Raw genomic sequence first — 21339 nt, forward strand, 5'->3', positions numbered from 1 at the left:
CCTACATGGTGAGGGACCCTCTGCCAGTATCAGGCACCTCCCTACATGGTGAGGGACCCTCTGCCAGTATCAGGCACCTCCCTACATGGTGAGGGACGCCTCTGCCAGTATCAGGCCCCTCCCTACATGTGAGGGACGCCTCTGCCAGTATCAGGCCCCTCCCCACATGGTGAGGGACGCCTCTGCCAGTATCAGGCCCCTCCCTACATAGTGAGGGACGCCTCTGCCAGTATCAGGCACCTCCCTACATGGTGAGGGACGCCTCTGCCAGTATCAGGCACCTCCCTACATGGTGAGGGACCCTCTGCCAGTATCAGGCACCTCCCTACATGGGGAGGGACGCCTCTGCCAATATCAGGCACCTCCCTACATGGTGAGGGACCCTCTGCCAGTATCAGGCCCCTCCCTACATGGTGAGGGACCCTCTGCCAGTATCAGGCACCTCTGCCAGTATCAGGCACCTCTGCCAGTATCAGGCACCTCCCTACATGGTGAAGGACCCTCTGCCAGTATCAGGCACCTCCCTACATGGGGAGGGACCCTCTGCCAGTATCAGGCACCTCTGCCAGTATCAGGCACCTCCCTACATGGTGAGGGACCCTCTGCCAGTATCAGGCACCTCCATACATGGGGAGTGACGCCTCTGCCAGTATCAGGCACCTCCCCACATGGTGAGGGACCCTCTGCCAGTATCAGGCACCTCTGCCAGTATCAGGGACCTCCCTAAATGGTGAGGGACGCCTCTGCCAGTATCAGGCACCTCCCTACATGGTGAGGGACGCCTCTGCCAGTATCAGGCCCCTCCCCACATGGTGAGGGACGCCTCTGCCAGTATCAGGCCCCTCCCTACATGGTGAGGGACGCCTCTGCCAGTATCAGGCACCTCCCTACATGGTGAGGGACGCCTCTGCCAGTATCAGGCACCTCCCTACATGGTGAGGGACGCCTCTGCCAGTATCAGGCACCTCTGCCAGTATCAGGCACCTCCCTACATGGTGAGGGACCCTCTGCCAGTATCAGGCCCCTCCCTACATGGTGAGGGACGCCTCTGCCAGTATCAGGCACCTCTGCCAGTATCAGGCACCTCCCTACATGGTGAGGGACCCTCTGCCAGTATCAGGCACCTCCCTGCATGGTGAGGGACGCCTCTGCCAGTATCAGGCACCTCCCTACATGGTGAAGGACCCTCTGCCAGTATCAGGCACCTCCCTACATGGTGAGGGACGCCTCTGCCAGTATCAGGCACCTCCCTACATGGTGAGGGACCCTCTGCCAGTATCAGGCACCTCCCTACATGGTGAGGGACGCCTCTGCCAGTATCAGGCCCCTCCCTACATGGTGAGGGACCCTCTGCCAGTATCAGGCACCTCCCTACATGGTGAGGGATCCTCTGCCAGTATCAGGCACCTCTGCCAGTATCAGGCACCTTTGCCAGTATCAGGCACCTCTGCCAGTATCAGGCACCTCCCTACATGGTGAGGGACGCCTCTGCCAGTATCAGGCCCCTCCCTACATGTGAGGGACCCTCTGCCAGTATCAGGCACCTCCGCCAGTATCAGGCACCTTTGCCAGTATTAGGCACCTTCCTACATGGTGAGGGACCCTCTGCCAGTATCAGGCACCTCCCTACATGGTGAGGGACCCTCTGCCAGTATCAGGCACGTCTGCCAGTATCAGGCACCTCCCTACATGGTGAGGGACCCTCTGCCAGTATCAGGCACCTCTGCCAGTATCAGGCACCTCCCTACATGGTGAGGGACCCTCTGCCAGTATCAGGCCCCTCCCTACATGGTGAGGGACCCTCTGCCAGTATCAGGCACCTCTGCCAGTATCAGGCACCTCCCTACATGGTGAGGGACCCTCTGCCAGTATCAGGCACCTCTGCCAGTATCAGGCACCTCCCTACATGGTGAGGGACCCTCTGCCAGTATCAGGCACCTCTGCCAGTATCAGGCACCTCCCCACATGGTGAGGGACGCCTCTGCCAGTATCAGGCACCTCCCTACATGGTGAGGGACCCTCTGCCAGTATCAGGCACCTCCCTACATGGTGAGGGACGCCTCTGCCAGTATCAGGCACCTCCCTACATGGTGAGGGACGCCTCTGCCAGTATCAGGCCCCTCCCTACATGGTGAGGGACCCTCTGCCAGTATCAGGCACCTCCCTACATGGTGAGGGACCCTCTGCCAGTATCAGGCACCTCTGCCAGTATCAGGCACCTCTGCCAGTATCAGGCACCTCTGCCAGTATCAGGCACCTCTGCCAGTATCAGGCACCTCCCTACATGGTGAGGGACCCTCTGCCAGTATCAGGCCCCTCCCTACATGTGAGGGACCCTCTGCCAGTATCAGGCACCTCCGCCAGTATCAGGCACCTTTGCCAGTATTAGGCACCTTCCTACATGGTGAGGGACCCTCTGTCAGTATCAGGCACCTCTGCCAGTATCAGGCACCTCCCTACATGGTGAGGGACCCTCTGCCAGTATCAGGCACCTCCCTACATGGTGAGGGACGCCTCTGCCAGTATCAGGCACCTCCCTACATGGTGAGGGACCCTCTGCCAGTATCAGGCACCTCCCTACATGGTGAGGGACCCTCTGCCAGTATCAGGCACCTCCCTACATGGTGAGGGACCCTCTGCCAATATCAGGCCCCTCCCTACATGGTGAGGGACCCTCTGCCAGTATCAGGCACCTCTGCCAGTATCAGGCACCTCTGCCAGTATCAGGCACCTCCCTACATGGTGAGGGACCCTCTGCCAGTATCAAGCACCTCCCTACATGGGGAGGGACGCCTCTGCCAGTATCAGGCACCTCCCTACATGGTGAGGGACCCTCTGCCAGTATCAGGCACCTCCCTACATGGTGAGGGACCCTCTGCCAGTATCAGGCCCCTCCCTACATGGTGAGGGACGCCTCTGCCAGTATCAGGCACCTCCCTACATGGTGAGGGACCCTCTGCCAGTATCAGGCACCTCCCCACATGGTGAGGGACGCCTCTGCCAGTATCAGGCCCCTCCCTACATGGTGAGGGACCCTCTGCCAGTATCAGGCACCTCCCTACATGGTGAGGGACGCCTCTGCCAGTATCAGGCACCTCCCTTCATGGTGAGGGACGCCTCTGCCAGTATCAGGCACCTCCCTTCATGGTGAGGGACGCCTCTGCCAGTATCAGGCACCTCTGCCAGTATCAGGCACCTCCCTACATGGTGAGGGACCTTCTGCCAGTATCAGGCACCTCCCTACATGGTGAGGGACGCCTCTGCCAGTATCAGGCACCTCCCTTCATGGTGAGGGACCCTCTGCCAGTATCAGGCACCTCCCTACATGGTGAGGGACGCCTCTGCCAGTATCAGGCACCTCCCTTCATGGTGAGGTACGCCTCTGCCAGTATCAGGCCCCTCCCTACATGGTGAGGGACCCTCTGCCAGTATCAGGCACCTCCCCACATGGTGAGGGACGCCTCTGCCAGTATCAGGCCCCTCCCTACATGGTGAGGGACGCCTCTGCCAGTATCAGGCACCTCCCTACATGGCGAGGGACGCCTCTGCCAGTATCAGGCACCTCCCTACATGGTGAGTGACCCTCTGCCAGTATCAGGCACCTCCCTACATGGCGAGGGACGCCTCTGCCAGTATCAGGCACCTCCCTACATGGTGAGTGACCCTCTGCCAGTATCAGGCACCTCCCTACATGGTGAGGGACCCTCTGCCAGTATCAGGCACCTCTGCCAGTATCAGGCACCTCCCCACATGGTGAGGGACCCTCTGCCAGTATCAGGCACCTCTGCCAGTATCAGGCACCTCCCCACATGGTGAGGGACCCTCTGCCAGTATCAGGCACCTCTGCCAGTATCAGGCACCTCCCTACATGGTGAGGGACCCTCTGCCAGTATCAGGCACCTCCCTACATGGTGAGGGACGCCTCTGCCAGTATCAGGCACCTCCCTACATGGTGAGGGACGCCTTTGCCAATATCAGACACCTCCCCACATGGTGAGGGACGCCTCTGCCAGTATCAGGCACCTCCCTACATGGTGAGGGACCCTCTGCCAGTATCAGGCACCTCCCTACATGGTGAGGGACCCTCTGCCAGTATCAGGCACCTCCCTACATGGTGAGGGACCCTCTGCCAGTATCAGGCACCTCCCTACATGGTGAGGAACCCTCTGCCAGTATCAGGCCCCTCCCTACATGGTGAGGGACCCTCTGCCAGTATCAGGCACCTCCCTACATGGTGAGGGACCCTCTGCCAGTATCAGGCACCTCCCTACATGGTGAGGGACCCTCTGCCAGTATCAGGCACCTCCCTACATGGTGAGGGACCCTCTGCCAGTATCAGGCACCTCCCTACATGGTGAGGGACGCCTCTGCCAGTATCAGGCACCTCCCTACATGGTGAGAGACGCCTCTGCCAGTATCAGGCCCCTCCCTACATGGTGAGGGACCCTCTGCCAGTATCAGGCACCTCCCTACATGGTGAGGGACCCTCTGCCAGTATCAGGCACCTCCCTACATGGTGAGGGACCCTCTGCCAGTATCAGGCACCTCCCTACATGGTGAGGGACCCTCTGCCAGTATCAGGCACCTCCCTACATGGTGAGGGACGCCTCTGCCAGTATCAGGCACCTCCCTACATGGTGAGAGACGCCTCTGCCAGTATCAGGCCCCTCCCTACATGGTGAGGGACCCTCTGCCAGTATCAGGCACCTCCCTACATGGTGAGGGACCCTCTGCCAGTATCAGGCACCTCCCTACATGGTGAGGGACCCTCTGCCAGTATCAGGCACCTCCCTACATGGTGAGGAACCCTCTGCCAGTATCAGGCCCCTCCCTACATGGTGAGGGACCCTCTGCCAGTATCAGGCACCTCCCTACATGGTGAGGGACCCTCTGCCAGTATCAGGCACCTCCCTACATGGTGAGGGACCCTCTGCCAGTATCAGGCACCTCCCTACATGGTGAGGGACCCTCTGCCAGTATCAGGCACCTCCCTACATGGTGAGGGACGCCTCTGCCAGTATCAGGCACCTCCCTACATGGTGAGAGACGCCTCTGCCAGTATCAGGCCCCTCCCTACATGGTGAGGGACCCTCTGCCAGTATCAGGCACCTCCCTACATGGTGAGGGACCCTCTGCCAGTATCAGGCACCTCCCTACATGGTGAGGGATAGTGCGGAAGGGGTTGCAAGGTTGCCGTGGGACTGTGTTCTAGTGTGTGGTGCACCACTACACATTTCTGGTGCGGAAAACCTCTCTGGATTATAAAGTTAATCCACAGGAGAAAGAGCATTTGCTCCTTGATGCGTGGTAGTTGAATTAAATTACTCTGGGATCCTGTGGATTCGCTTCAAGACGCAGCAAGCCGGAAGGAACCACAGAGTACACGGAACAGTCAAGTTGGCTCCTCTGGCGAGTCACCATTGGTGGTGTGCTTGTCCACCACCACCACCAGTCACCACCACCACCACCACCACCACCACCACCAGTCACCACCACCACCACCACCACCACCAGTCACCACCACCACCACCACCACCACCAGTCACCACCACCACCACCACCACTACCACAAGTTACCAACACCACTACCACCCCTCCACGGTGATGGACGGGCAAGCACATACACATTCTCACAGGGAGAGAGGGCGGCACCACGGAGGAGGAAGGGGGGGGGGATGTGGGATGTAGTTTCCCCAAGAGAGAGAGAGAGAGTGAGAGAGTGAGAGAGTGAGAGAGTGAGAGTGTGAGAGAGTGAGAGTGTGAGAGAGTGAGAGTGTGAGACTACGGCACTAATGTCTACGTTCTTCCTTACAGTCCGCCTACACGACAGCATACAGGAGGAGTCCTTCCACTATCTGGTCTTTGATCTGTGAGTATCACGTCTCCGCTGTTCAGTTCTTTACCGCCTCTGCCTCCCCCTCTCTCTTTCAGATTGTGTCTGAAGAATCGAGCTTTAGCTCTGGGCCCCAGCTCTTCATCCACCAGTTCTCTAATATAATGTGTGGCTTGTCTATCACACGCTTCCTCACAGGCGCGTGTTTTGTTATCGTCCATTGTGAACTGTTATTATTTACCATTACTGCACATTGTGAGGTGTAGCGTGTGTGTTATACATGGTGTATTATGTCTAACATTGTGAGGTGTAGCGTGTGTGTTATACATGGTGTATTATGTCTAACATTGTGAGGTGTAGCGTGTGTGTTATACATAGTGTATTATGTCTAACATTGTGAGGTGTAGTGTGTCAGTGTTATACATGGTGTATTATGTCTAACATTGTGAGGTGTAGTGTGTCAGTGTTATACATGGTGTATTATGTCTAACATTGTGAGGTGTAGTGTGTGTGTTATACATAGTGTATTATGTCTAACATTGTGAGGTGTAGCGTGTGTGTTATACATAGTGTATTATGTCTAACATTGTGAGGTGTAGCGTGTGTGTTATACATAGTGTATTATGTCTAACATTGTGAGGTGTAGCGTGTGTGTTATACATGGTGTATTATGTCTAACATTGTGAGGTGTAGCGTGTGTGTTACACATAGTGTATTATGTCTAACATTGTGAGGTGTAGCGTGTGTGTTATACATGGTGTATTATGTCTAACATTGTGAGGTGTAGCGTGTGTGTTATACATAGTGTATTATGTCTAACATTGTGAGGTGTAGCGTGTGTGTTATACATGGTGTATTATGTCTAACATTGTGAGGTGTAGCGTGTGTGTTATACATAGTGTATTATGTCTAACATTGTGAGGTGTAGCGTGTGTGTTATACATAGTGTATTATGTCTAACATTGTGAGGTGTAGCGTGTGTGTTATACATGGTGTATTATGTCTAACATTGTGAGGTGTAGCGTGTGTGTTATACATGGTGTATTATGTCTAACATTGTGAGGTGTAGTGTGTCAGTGTTATACATGGTGTATTATGTCTAACATTGTGAGGTGTAGTGTGTCAGTGTTATACATGGTGTATTATGTCTAACATTGTGAGGTGTAGTGTGTCAGTGTTATACATGGTGTATTATGTCTAACATTGTGAGGTGTAGTGTGTCAGTGTTATACATGGTGTATTATGTCTAACATTGTGAGGTGTAGTGTGTCAGTGTTATACATAGTGTATTATGTCTAACATTGTGAGGTGTAGCGTGTGTGTTATACATAGTGTATTATGTCTAACATTGTGAGGTGTAGCGTGTGTGTTATACATAGTGTATTATGTCTAACATTGTGAGGTGTAGCGTGTGTGTTATACATGGTGTATTATGTCTAACATTGTGAGGTGTAGCGTGTGTGTTATACATGGTGTATTATGTCTAACATTGTGAGGTGTAGTGTGTCAGTGTTATACATGGTGTATTATGTCTTTTAGACTCATTTTGGCGTTTCCTTCTGTGTCCTCTTGTTCGTGTACTGCCCATACCGAATCTTTTATCCTTGTCTGTTCCGTCAATTCCCCGAGTATTTTGTATGTGGTAATCATGTCTTCCCTCACGGGCTGTTCATGCGCGTGCCATCTCTTGGGTGGCTTTATCAATCAATGTCTTCCCTGTTCTTTCAGTGACGTGAGGTTTACTTAGTTTTACTTGTAACTCCTTAGGTGTACGTGTACAAGAGTGACGTCATCAGTAACACACTGCTGTAACATCACTGTTTTACTGCTACCATTATATTACCGCACTTGCTGGAATCTCCCTCCGTCTTGCTCCAACACTGCCACCAACACTGCCACCAACACTGCCGCCAACACTGCCGCCAACACTGCCACCAACACTGCCACCAACACTGCCACCAACACTGCCGCTCACGCTCCGTCGGCACGCGGCTCATGTATTAAACTTATTTATAAATAATTTGGCTCTATATTTACCCGTTGGCGAGCCTGGCCCCGGGAACTCTAGAAACCCTCTCCAGGTATATTCCAGATAATATAGGACACTCCAGCACGCACGAACACACACCCTGTATACCACTTAAGACAGACCAGTCTAGGAATATGCAGCTCCAGCCTGGAGTCCATACCTACTTAAACAAGACAAAGCTAGAGAAGATTCAGCAGTATGCCACCAGACTTGTCCCGGAACTGAGAGGTATGAGCTACGAGGAAAGGCTGCAGGAGCTGAACCTCACGTCCCTGTGTTACGGCCATTTGGGGCCCAGTAACTGGATTCTTGCTGTTACAATCTCCTCTTCTATATCCAACCCCAAGACGGAGGCAAGTTCTCAAAGAACTGGCTGTGGCAAGTAGTAGTGCAATGAAGAAAAGGGGGGGGGGGGTAAACAATACAATATTCCACCTTCACCAATATATTAACACCTTCACCACTATATATATTATATTAAAGTATTACTACATGTATTTACCAAGTGTCTCTTTCACGCAGGACACAATACAATGAGTGTTCATCATTCCCGGTCAATCCACTTTCCAGGTACACGTCGTCCACACTTAATGGCAAACACCGGCGAGTTCACCTTCAACACGGGCCAGTCCACACACACAGCGTATCTTCACGATGTGCCAATACCCCACCTTCACTCTCCAGATACACACTGGCAGAGGGTTTCAGCAATACGCTAACAGGGGTCCTCAAATAATCACATACAGGGGGTAGCTAGCACCCCTGGCAGAAGTCTCTAGCAGCTCGCTAGCAACACTTCTCAACAGACGCACCACTGTCGTCGCGTAACTCTTCCTGGCCAATCCCGGGTATGTCGGCCCATCCAACACTGCTATAACCGACGGCGGCCACTTTGCCCTCTCACAGGACCAAGTCAAGAGTTCTTGGACTGCCCAAGGTGAACTGCCTTTCTCGGTGTAATCGCCTGCTTACGTCACCTCTGTGAACATAAAACGTCATTAATTAGATGAACAGTACACTGGGTGCCCTTAGGATAACACCAATCCATCGGGGAATTGACATTGTAAAGTGTAGCCACAACCTAGATGGCGTTGATCTCGTACGCCACCCACCAGAGGTCCTCCTCATCGACCCTCCTCTTCTAGCTGAGGCAAGAAACTGGAGCCTTTCACTGATACCACGCCACCACCAACAGATGGCGTTGTCCACGTAGCACACAATACCAGGGAGCTGGAGTGCAAACCCATAGATTGTACTGAAATCGCCACTCCATACTCCAGCGACGGTGTCGATACCGTAACACCCTGGAAAACAGAAGAGTAAGGGGAGACATGATAACCACCTACAAAATTCTCAGGGAAATTGACAGGGTGGACAAGGACAAACTCTTCAGCACGGGTGGAACATGAACAAGGGGACACAGGTGGAAACTAAGTACCCAAATGAGCCACAGAGACATTAGAAAGATTTTTTTCAGTGTCCGAGTAGTTAATAGGTGGAATGCATTAGGCAGTGATGTGGTGGAGGCTGACTCCATACACAGTTTCAAGTATAGATATGATAGAGCCCAGTAGGCTCATGAACCTGTACACCAGTTGATTGACAGTTGAGAGGCGGGACCAAAGAAACAGAGCTCAACCCGCGCAAGGACAACTAGGTGAGTACACACACACACACACACACACTAACCAAAAGGTTAGCATACCGAAAGGGAAACTATGAGGTGATAAGAAAATTCCTAACAGAAATAGCATGGGAAACAGAGTTCAGGGGAAAGACGGCCCAAGATATGATGGACTACATCACGCAGAAGTGCAAGGACGTAGCAAACAAGTTTGTCCCAGTCCAAAAGGAAAACAGTGAAATGAAGATGAGAAACCCATGGTTTAATCAGAGATGTAGGTTAGCTAAGCAGCAAAGTAAAAGGGCATGGAGAAACTATAAGAATAACAGGACACTGGAGAGCAGAGAAAGATACCAGAATGCCAGGAATGAATATGTCAGGATGAGAAGAGAGGCAGAAAGACAATACGAAAATGACATCGCAAGCAAGGCAAAGACTCAGCCTAAATTGCTGCATAGCCACATCAGGAGAAAAACAACAGTAAAGGAACAGGTTATGAAATTAAGGATAGGGGCAGAAGGATTCACTACAAACGACAAGGAAGTGTGTGAGGAACTGAATAAGAAATTCCAGGTCTTCTCCTTAGAGCAAGGAGAAATTCCAGAGATAAGAAAGGGAATAGCTAACCAGGAACCACTGGAAGAGTTTGAGATTACCAGCGGGGAAGTAAGGAAGTGTTTACTAGAGTTGGATGTGACAAAGGCTATAGGCCCAGATGTAATCTCCCCTTGGATACTAAAGGAAGGAGCAGAAGAACTGTGTCTACCACTCTCCATAGTGTATAACAAATCACTGGCAACAGGGGAACTGCCAGAAATTTGGAAAGCAGCTAACGTAGTCCCGATATACAAGAAAGGGGATAGACAGGAGGCACTGAATTACAGGCCGGTGTCCCTAACCTGCATACCATGCAAGCTGATGGAGAAGATTGTGCAAAGAAAGCTAGTGGAGCATCTGGAGCGAAAGAACTTTGTAACACAGCATCAACATGGGTCCAGGGATGGCAGGTCCTGCCTCACAGGGTTACTTGAATTCTACGACCAGGCAACAAAAATAAGGCAAGAAAGAGAAGGGTGGGCAGACTGCATATTTTTGGATTGTCAGAAAGCCTTTGATACAGTGCCACACAAGAGGCTAGTGAAAAAGCTGGAGATGCAGGCTGGAATGAAAGGGAAGGTACTCCATTGGATAAGGGAACAACAGGAGACAACGAGTCAGTGTGAGGGGTGAGGTCTCAGATTGGCGAGACGTTAGGAGTGGAGTTCCGCTGGGGTCAGTCCTTGGACCTATACTGTTTCTGATATATGTAAATGATCTCCCAGAGGGTATAGAATTGTTTCTCTCAATGTTTGCCGATGATGCAAAAATTATGAGGAGGATTGAAACTGAGGATGATAGTAGGAGGCTACAAGATGACCTAGACAGACTGAGTGAATGGTCCAACAAATGGCTGTTGAAGTTCAACCCGAGTAAATGCAAAGTAATGAAACTAGGCAGTGGAAACAGGAGACCAGACACAGTATACAGAATAGGAGATGAAGTACTTAATGAAACAGAGAAAGATCTAGGAGTTGATATCACACCAAACCTGTCTCCTGAAGCCCACATAAAAAGAATAACGTCTGCGGCATATGCGAGGCTGGCTAACATCAGAACAGCGTTCAGGAACCTGTGTAAGGAATCATTCAAAATCTTGTACACCACATATGTAAGACCGATCCTGGAGTATGCGGCCCCAGCATGGAGCCCGTATCTTGTCAAGCACAAGACGAAGCTGGAAAGAGTCCAAAGGTATGCCACTAGACTAGTCCCAGAACTAAGAGGCATGAGTTACGAGGAAAGGCTGCGGGAAATGCACCTTACGACACTGGAAGACAGAAGAGTAAGGGGAGACATGATCACAACCTACAAAATCCTCAGGGGAATCGACCGGGTAAACAAGGATAAACTATTCAACACTGGTGGGACGCGAACAAGGGGACACAGGTGGAAACTGAGTACCCACATAAGCCACAGAGACGTTAGAAGGAACTTTTTCAGTGTCAGAGTAGTTAACGGATGGAATGCATTAGGCAGTGATGTGGTGGAGGCTGACTCCATACACAGTTTTAAATGTAGATATGATAGAGCCCAGTAGGCTCAGGAACCTGTACACCAGTTGATTGACAGTTGAGAGGCGGGACCAAAGAGCCAGAGCTCAACCCCCGCAAACACAAATAGGTGAGTACACACACACACACTGACACACATCACTGTGTGTGTAGCCTGGAGGGGCCTGGTAGCCTGGTGGATAGCGTGCAGGACTCGTAATTCTGTGGCGCGGGTTCGATTCCCGCACCAGGCAGAAACAAATGGGCAAAGTTTCTTTCACCCTGAATGCCCCTGTTACCTAGCAGTAAATAGGTACCTGGGAGTTAGTCAGCTGTCACGGGGTGCTTCCTGGGGTGTGTGTGTGGGGGGGGGGGGGGGGAAGTAGTTAGTAAACAGTTGAGAGGCGGGCCGAAAGAGCCAAGCTCAACCCCCGCAAGGACAACTAGGTGAGTACAGACACACACACATACACATACACACACACACACACACACACACACACATCTTGGGGTGGTTCTAGATAGAAAACTATCACCTGAGGACCACATAAAGAATATTGTGCGAGGAGCCTATGCCACGCTTTCTAACTTCAGAATTGTTTTTAAATACATGGATGGCAATATACTAAAAAAATTTTTCACGACTTTTGTTAGGCCAAAGCTAGAATATGCAGCGGTTGTGTGGTGCCCATATCTTAAGAAGCACATCAACAAACTGAAAAAGGTGCAAAGACGTGCTACTAAGTGGCTCCCAGAACTGAAGGGCAAGAGCAACGAGGAGAGGTTAGAGGCATTAAATACGCAAAAACTAGAAGATAGAAGAAAAAGAGGTGATATGATCACTCCATACAAAATAGTAACAGGAATTGATAAAATCGATAGGGAAGATTTCCTGAGACCTGGAACGTTAAGAACAAGAGGTCATAGATTTAAACTAGCTAAACACAGATGCCGAAGAAATATAAGAAAATTCACTTTCGCAAACAGAGTGGTAGACGGTTGGAACAAGTTAGGTGAGAAGGTGGTGGAGGCCAAGACCGTCAGTAGTTTCAAAGCGTTATATGACAAAGAGTGCTGGGAAGACGGGACACCACGAGCGTAGCTCTCATCCTGTAACTACACTTAGGTAGCTACACTTAGGTAATTACACACACACGGACCAGCTCACGCGTCATTCTAGCAAGTAATTCAAAACAATAAAACAATACATTGAAATATTAAATATAAGCATAATACACATATACACCTGCAAGTGTATAACACTATAGTGATTACAATACTAGATATATAAGTAAATGATGGCATGTACAATTATTCAATTCAAGTTCAAGTATGTTTATTGAGACAAGAAAGAAATACATCTCAAAGGGATAGAGTAGCTTAGGCTATTTCTACCCCTCTATTATTCAATATAGTTATGTGAGAGTGTATCCAGTCACAAGAGGTACACCTTGGGGTCATAAGATGGCTCCTGGTTGGTGGTCTGGTCCACCTGGTAGGTAGATGCTTGCTGTCTGACCTATCAATCGCAGCCCCGTTCATCTGGTATCATTTGAAGGTGTTTTCTCTCTTGAACACTGTGGAGGTCGCATAGCTATGTCTTTGATGTTTAGAGGAAAGGTGTTGACAAGTCTTAGGGTCCTTAATGTTGATAGACTTGTCTCTCAGCGTACGTGTTGCACCTCTACGTTTCATCGGGGCTCTTGTGCACTTCCTGCCATGCCTCCTGGACTCATGTGGAGTTATTTTGTGTGTGGAAATTTGGAACCACGCCCTCTAATGTTTTCCATGTGTGAATTATTCGCAGCTTGTGAAATTTTGAACGTTATCAATAAGTTAGATGATTTATTGGGTGGATTCGGCAGTAAAATATCTTTGCAGGTTCTCTAGCCGTGAATGTGGCTCTTACTGTGTGACAATATTCCCCCCTTGAGAGCTCTAGTGTCTTAAAGATCCATCATTGGTGCGACATCAGTGGTGTTACTTCCAAAGGTGTTCGTCATCCAGTTACTTCCAAACGTGTTCGTCATCCAGCCTGTCATTGTTGGCAGGTGTAACACTTACTGGATTATATTCTTATTATGTCTTCCAATGTGATTATTCCCAGGTCTTTAATCCGTCCCCCTCCCCCCCCCCACACTGACCACAGTTGTACCCCCACACTGACCACAGTTGTCCCCCCACACTGACCACAGTTGTCCCCCAACACTGACCACAGTTGTCCCCCCACACTGACCACAGTTGTCCCCCCACACTGACCACAGTTGTCCCCCCACACTGACCACAGTTGTCCCCCCACACTGACCACAGTTGTCCCCCCACACTGACCACAGTTGTCCCCCCACACTGACCACAGTTGTCCCCCCACACTGACCACAGTTGTCCCCCCACAGAGTGACGGGAGGGGAGCTGTTTGAAGACATCGTGGCGAGAGAGTTCTACAGCGAGGCGGACGCTTCACATTGTATTCAACAAATATTAGAGAGTGTTAACCATTGTCACCATAATAATATTGTCCACAGAGACCTCAAGGTAAGTTCTTCACGCCCTGTACATGTACACGTCTGCACGTCCTGTACACGCCATGTACACGTCCACATACCCACATGTACACTCCATCACTCACCCTTATTTAATATATATATATATATATATATATATATATATATATATATATATATATATATATATATATATATATATATATATATATATATATATATATATATATATATATATATGATGTGCAGGGACTTAATATCTAACATATTCAGAGATTTGAGTAGGGGTACCGAGTAATGTCTGGGGCCAGAGTTGGATATTGTCCTAATAGCAGCTTTGTGTTGAGTAATTAGAGGACGTAAATGATTTTGGGTAGTAGAGCCCCAAGCACAAATACCATAGCTGAGATATGGATAGATGAGGGAGTAATAGAGCGTCACCAGGGCAGGGCGGGGTACATAATATCTGATCTTAGAAAGAATGCCAACAGTTTTTGAAACTTTTTTTTGATATATTTAGAATGTGTCCCTGGAAATTCAGCTTGTGGTCAATGAGAACGCCAAGGAATTTGCCATCTATTTTGTTACAAATTTGGGTATTGTTTATCCTGAGATCTATTTAATTTGAGGATTTATTGCCAAACAGAATATAGAAAGTTTTGTCAATGTTGAGGGTGAGTTTGTTGGCAGTTAGCCAAAGATGGATTTTATTTAGCTCAGTATTCACTGTGACATTTAGAGCAAGGGGGTCAGGACTGGAGTAAATGAAGGTTGTGTCGTCAGCAAATAGAATTGGTTTGAGGTGTTGGGATGCATTTGGATACAAAGGGTTGGTGAGATTACTTAGGATTGGTATTTTTACATTCATGCAAAGCCGCTAACACACATAACGTTTTGGGCAGAAACGGCAGAAAAGCAAAGATTCTTAATATTGCAACCCGTCCTGAGACTCCATCTTCATACCCCAGCTCCTTGTCCTCATTCCCACCGCTATATAGTTATACGTGATTATTGCTTTCTCCTCATTACCTTACTAGTCTGGGGGCCTCTGGTCGGTGGCCCCCCCCCTGAGCCTACATATGGCTACTATACGTTAACTCAGAACTTTTTCAGTACAGGGTATTTGATAACTGTACTTGAATAATTAGTAATGACAAGCTCTATAAACATGTTCTAACCAATATACATAAGTTCTTCTATCATCTACACTGTGTATATCATTATATTATATATATTCTATATCTACGAGAGAATATATGCCTTCTGTTCAGGGTTCGAGACCAGATGCCCGGGACTGGTTTCACCCAACTTTCACTTATGAAACATGTAAGGTAGGGGAGTGCCATAGGCCTGTTGGGGTAGGTTCCAGTACCATACTTTAAGGAATATTGGCATCTGACCTCCCAACCATACTATTTTCTTGAAGTCATATCTGAAACTTTGAATGTATTGTCCATAGAGTTAGTCAGTTTAGTGTATCGTTATATAATTTTTCCAGCCATCCTCCTAAAATGAAAGCACTTATAGTAACTATTTGGTCGAAAGTACCACTGTTCTCACCTAGTTGTGTTTGCGGGGGTTGAGCTCTGGCTCTTCTAAGAAGCTCTGGCTTCTTAAACCTATACTACTTGCTGATGATACTACCCTCATCTACTCAGACCCCCAACCCACACACACAAAATAATAGTGTTAACGATGAATTTTAAAAAGTCCACTCGTGGATGTTAACAAACAAACTCACACTAAACACAGAAAAGCCTGACTACATTTTATTTGGAAGTAAATCATCAAATCGAATTCAGCTTCAGATAGACAATGTTAACATCAGCAATAAAAATGATGGAAAGTTCCTTGGCCTATACTTAGACAAGAGACTCAACTCCAGTAACTACATACAACACATAACGAAGAAAGTCTCTAAAACAGTTGGTACACTCTCTAAAATGTTAGCATCCTGGGGGACTGGGGTGCGGGGTGATGGAGCTGCCTCAGGATGGGTTGAATATGAGTGTCTGGTAGCCACCGTCGACCGTGTTTAGTCCATCACTACCTAGTTTCCTGTTTACTAGTTCCTTCTAAATAGGAACATGACAAGAAAGACCTCTCAACAAAGGTTGTAATCATGACAAGTACATATACAAGTACTGTACATTTACAAGTAGTGCAACAAATAAAGGGATTATTAATACGGTACCAGATATATATCAGCACAAATAGAACTCGAAATTATGTATTCAAATTAGATAAGTTAGATGCAGAAAAACAACTAAGAAAGAGGGGGTTTGGAAATAGTGTTGTGGAGTTATTGAATATGTTGAAAGGTAACATACTAGAGGTTTAGTTGCTGGATTATTTCAGCAATACGTTGAAATAATATAGCTTAGACATGGAGGAGTAGATGTGGATGAATACAAGCTGTCTTCCATGAACCATTACGCCTTCTACAGCTTCACGTTTCTATGTTCATATATTACTGTGATTTCAGTATGAGTAAATATGAGTCAATAATGCTGTTGTTGATGAAACTAATGTGCACCTTCCCCCCGGCAGCCAGAAAACTTATTGCTGGCCAGCAAGGCCAAGGGCGCCGCGGTCAAGCTGGCTGACTTTGGTCTGGCCATCGAGGTGCAGGGTGACCAACAGGCCTGGTTTGGTAAGTACCTGGTACCTCTCTCCCCACCCCATGGATGATAGTACCTGGTAACTCTCCCCACCCATGGATGATAGTACCCGATAACTCTCCCCATCCATGGATGATAGTACCCGATAACTCTCCCCACCCATGGATGATAGTACCCGATAACTCTCCCCACCCATGGATGATAGTACCTGGTAACTCTCCCCATCCATGGATGATAGTACCCGATAACTCTCCCCACCATGGATGATAGTACTGTACCTGGTAACTCTCCCCACCATGGATGATAGTACTGTACCTGGTAACTCTCCCCACCCATGGATGATAGTACCTGGTAACTCTCCCCACCCCCCATGGATGATAGTACCTGGTAACTCTCCCCACCCCCCATGGATGATAGTACCTGGTAACTCCCCCCCCCCCTCCCCCATGGACAATAGCAGCTGGTAACTCTCTCCATACCCTGATGTTGTATACACAGTCTATGTACAGGCATTTGGTAAATGTAACCATGTAGTGAAGAGCCGATGAAATGAAAGTCCAAAGGAGTAACAGACAAAGCGGAATGATGGATATTCACTTTTCTGACAAGAGATTGCAACAAGTAACAATTACCCCCCCCAAACATCTAGACAGAACCAATGACAATGATCTTGCACCAATACAACTTTTAATCCCTATAAATTACTCATAAATAATAAAAAATGTTTATTAAGAGACTTATCATTTATTAAGACATGTAAAGAATCTAGGAATAACAGTGTCAGATTACCTAATATTTACCTGACATTACCCGAATGTTTGGTGAGCATGACGAAGCAAGTATAGCATCCACAAAGAAAATGATTGGCTGGATTATGAGAACCTTCATCTCAAGTGATGAAAATGCATCATTTAAATGTTTTAAGTAATAATATTCTTGTTTATGGAATGCATCCTATTTTTTCATTAAGATTGATTGATACTTATTAATAAATGTACAGCTATTTTCTACATTTATGACTTCTCATCATTTGCAAAACTATCTGCATTGAGATTTCATGTAAGGGGCTCCAGAAATGTGTTCCGTCACATATCTGGAATCCAACTTAATAATCACAGTATTTTTACTGTAATAAAATTTTTTGTAATATCTAAAATTTACAACAGTTATAGTACTGATTAAATAAATGGTACTTTTTAATTAATTTACAGAGTATGAATGAGTATAATTTGAATGATAATTATTGGAGTATAAATAATTGTTTTGGCTGGAGTGGTGTGTGTGCGTACTAAACAAATTGTAGATTATTGTATTCTCTTAACTTTCTGGTGGACTGTCACCAATATTTCACTATATAATGCTGCCCTATTGCTGGGAACATTTTGTACATGTGTGGTACTGTTTATATGTGAGATTTTGAAGTTTAGGGTGTAATTTTTTTTTTTTTTTTAATTTAAGGTGTTCTTGGACATATGTGTCCAAGATACATAGTTTTTGGACACATATCTGGTTATCATTATTGCTATTATTATTACTTTATTACCTCCAAATAAACTTTTTAAATATTTTAGTAACTGGCACTCTATAAGCTACTCTAAATACTCCTTAAGTTGCTGCTATTTTCTTCCACAGGATTTGCAGGCACGCCGGGTTACTTATCACCAGAAGTTCTCAAGAAAGAGCCGTATGGAAAGCCAGTAGACATTTGGGCGTGTGGTGAGTCTCGTGTAATGCTAAATCTGCAAAGATTTGATAATGCTCTTACAGATAAAATGTTATTTACAATTTAAGTCTACTCTCATCTTGATATTTGTATTTGTTACAGACTATAGGGAAGTCTGTAACAGACTAAATCAGCGTAGGCTTTAGATAAATTGTGGAGTAAAAGCTACGGGTCTGAAGACTTTATGGCAACTGCACTTAGTGGACACTAACATCAGTTCTGTAAGACCTACTGACTGCTAAACTACTGTACAAATTACTACTGCAGTCGAAATTACAATAACTACTGTACTACAGAAGTAATTACTGTAATTACCATAGTAATGAATTACAATAACTACAGAAGTAATTACTGTAATTACTACAGTAATAATTACAATTACTACAGTGGTAATTACAATAACTGGTGCATTAACTACTGATATTGCAATGGTAATTACCTACAATAATACAGTGATCATTTACCTAACTAATGCAGGGGTAATTAAGCTAACATATGTAGTGATTTCCAACATAATTATTCTAGTGGTAATTCAGAAAACTATTGCAGTTTTCATTAAGATAGCTATGATGATAGATAACTACTGAAGTAGCAATGCAGATAAGTACAGAAAGTGACAATTGCATTAACTACTTCACTGGCAATTTAAGATAACTTCTGCCATGATAAAATAACTGCAGTGGTAAATAAGATATCTTTATTAGCAATTAGTATAAGTACAATATTGCAGTGGCAACTGTGTGAGGCCTATAAAATGCCAGCCAGCCTCCACATCACATATAAATACATGGGCTGTGCAAGCTTGAACCAAATTTGTATTATGTGTAACGGAAATTAGAATACACAGCAGTGGTGCAATTTCCATATTTATATTGTAAAAACCTGTAGTTAAATTAGTACAATTTTAAAGACATGTAACAAAATGTATCCTGGAGACAGTTGAGTTATGAAAAGACTTCAGATTTCCTATAGCTTTGATGCATGTGCCAAAACTACAAATTTGTTTTGTGACAACTACTGTTAGTAGTTTGGTTGATCAGTCCGGCAACCAGGAGGCCTGGTCGACGACCGGGCCGCGGGGACGCTAAGCCCCGGAAGCACCTCAAGGTAACCTCAAGGTAAGGTAGTTTTAAGTTAAATTTGATATCAATTATAAAGAAGACGGAACATTATTAGTATGGCTCTTCGTCTGCAACTACAATCAGGTAATTACTCTATACTGAGTTACTATATTATCAGTATCTTAGACACTAAAACTGAATATTTTAGTGATACCATTACAGTATAACTATAAATTATATCAGTTGCAAACATTTGCAAATTTGTTTTTAATATTATATTGGGAGCTTTTACATCAAGAATAATATTGGTGTTTTGGGCTTAGGCTTGTTGGATTGATAGCTAACCTTTGTGAGCTACTGAGGACCCAACAGAAAATGGCATTTCATTTCTTTCATCACTTGATTTTTTTAGAGTTTAATGAACAACTCTACTTATTGCCAAGTGTATGTGTATGTGTGATTAATGTGTTGGAACTTGGCCAGGTGTGATCCTGTATATACTGCTAGTGGGTTATCCTCCATTCTGGGATGAAGACCAACACAGGCTCTACGCACAGATCAAAGCAGGCGCTTACGATGTAAGTTGCTACAGTTATTATGTATCTGGACTTTTATTTTATCATTTAAATAAATTTTAATCAAATAATTTAAATAAATTTTTTAAAAAATAAAGAATAAATAAATTTTTTTAATAATTTAAATAAATTTTATCATTTACAAAAGCAGTAAATCAATGTGTCATTTTAAACAAATATTATTTGAACTCTTTGACTGAAAATAAAATACTGTATATGAAAATTCTTACATTTTGACAATTGATTTAATAATTTGTCTATATTTATCAAATAAAAATAGTTTGCTATAATTTTTTGACCACTTAATTTTTTTTTAATTTAGGGGGAAATATATTTGGTGAAGAATATATTATGCTTGTGAAATTCCAAGGGTTGACTATAGTAAGTGTAGTGGGATGAAGATATGAATTAGGATATTAGTAATTTTTGTAATTATTCCCATAAGTCATACCAAGCATGACTGTTAATTTTTACTAATTACGTGTCAACCACCTTAGTTAGCTAGGAGGATTCATTAGAAGTTGGAACCCACTATGTTGAGTACCAGGTCAGCTTCAAGGGACAGAAATGCAGTCCCAGCACGTAACTGCTTTATGTTGTATGGTTAGGATAAGCACCATTGGTATTGGCCATAACCTTGACTGGTAAGCACAATGGTAGATTGCACAATGGTGGGTCACTGTGCTGCTTTATCGGGAGCCTTATCCAGCTCGGCACTGATTTGACTGGAAAATAAATATATATACAGTATAGTCTAAGACTCCCCATCTGTGCTACATATCTTCATTTTTGAGGCTGTATTTCGAAGGAATACAGACAAGGTTCGCAGAAAGCAAAGCACTGAAACAGCCAAACAACTGCAAACAATTCACTCAGAAGCTAGGTTGAACCCCATAGTTACAGCTGGCCAAAAACACTGGGGTCTCCCAGTTATGTCAACAACTAGAGATGGTACACCCCTATGCACAGTATAGGGGGGTATAGTACAGTATAGTACTGTGTATTTACCTGAATTTACCTGAGGGGTCACTAATACTATAGTATTAGTAGCCTCGACGAGGACAAGAAGCCGGCAGCTTGTCAAAGGTCCCCCCATCTGTCCTGATGATTTTTTCTAGCTGTATTTTAAAACCCAGTAGAGTTTTGGCATTTAGGGCTTTGGCGGGTAGGCAGGTCCACGGGTTTACAACCCTATGGGTGAAAAAGTATCTCCTGTTTTCAGTCCTACATTGTGGCTTGTTGATCTTGAACCCGTTGCTCCTCGTTCGTTTTACATCTGACC

At 46.2% G+C, this 21339-nt stretch overlaps 1 protein-coding gene across 23 annotated transcripts in view; it reads left to right on the plus strand.

Moving 5' to 3' along the window:
• The window catches only part of CaMKII (Calcium/calmodulin-dependent protein kinase II), a 397894-nt gene that overhangs the window by 233026 nt on the left and 143529 nt on the right, over positions 1-21339 (plus strand). For all 23 annotated transcript variants that reach the window (XM_069315749.1, XM_069315751.1, XM_069315750.1 and 20 more), the window contains 5 exons: positions 5815-5869; positions 13970-14108; positions 16628-16730; positions 18331-18414; positions 19966-20060. In XM_069315749.1, the coding sequence (XP_069171850.1) occupies positions 5815-5869; positions 13970-14108; positions 16628-16730; positions 18331-18414; positions 19966-20060 (476 nt within the window). The remainder of the gene's footprint in view (positions 1-5814; positions 5870-13969; positions 14109-16627; positions 16731-18330; positions 18415-19965; positions 20061-21339) is intronic.

The sequence above is a fragment of the Procambarus clarkii genome, chromosome 82, assembly GCF_040958095.1.
Source record: "Procambarus clarkii isolate CNS0578487 chromosome 82, FALCON_Pclarkii_2.0, whole genome shotgun sequence".
In the NCBI taxonomy this organism is placed as follows: domain Eukaryota; kingdom Metazoa; phylum Arthropoda; class Malacostraca; order Decapoda; family Cambaridae; genus Procambarus; species Procambarus clarkii.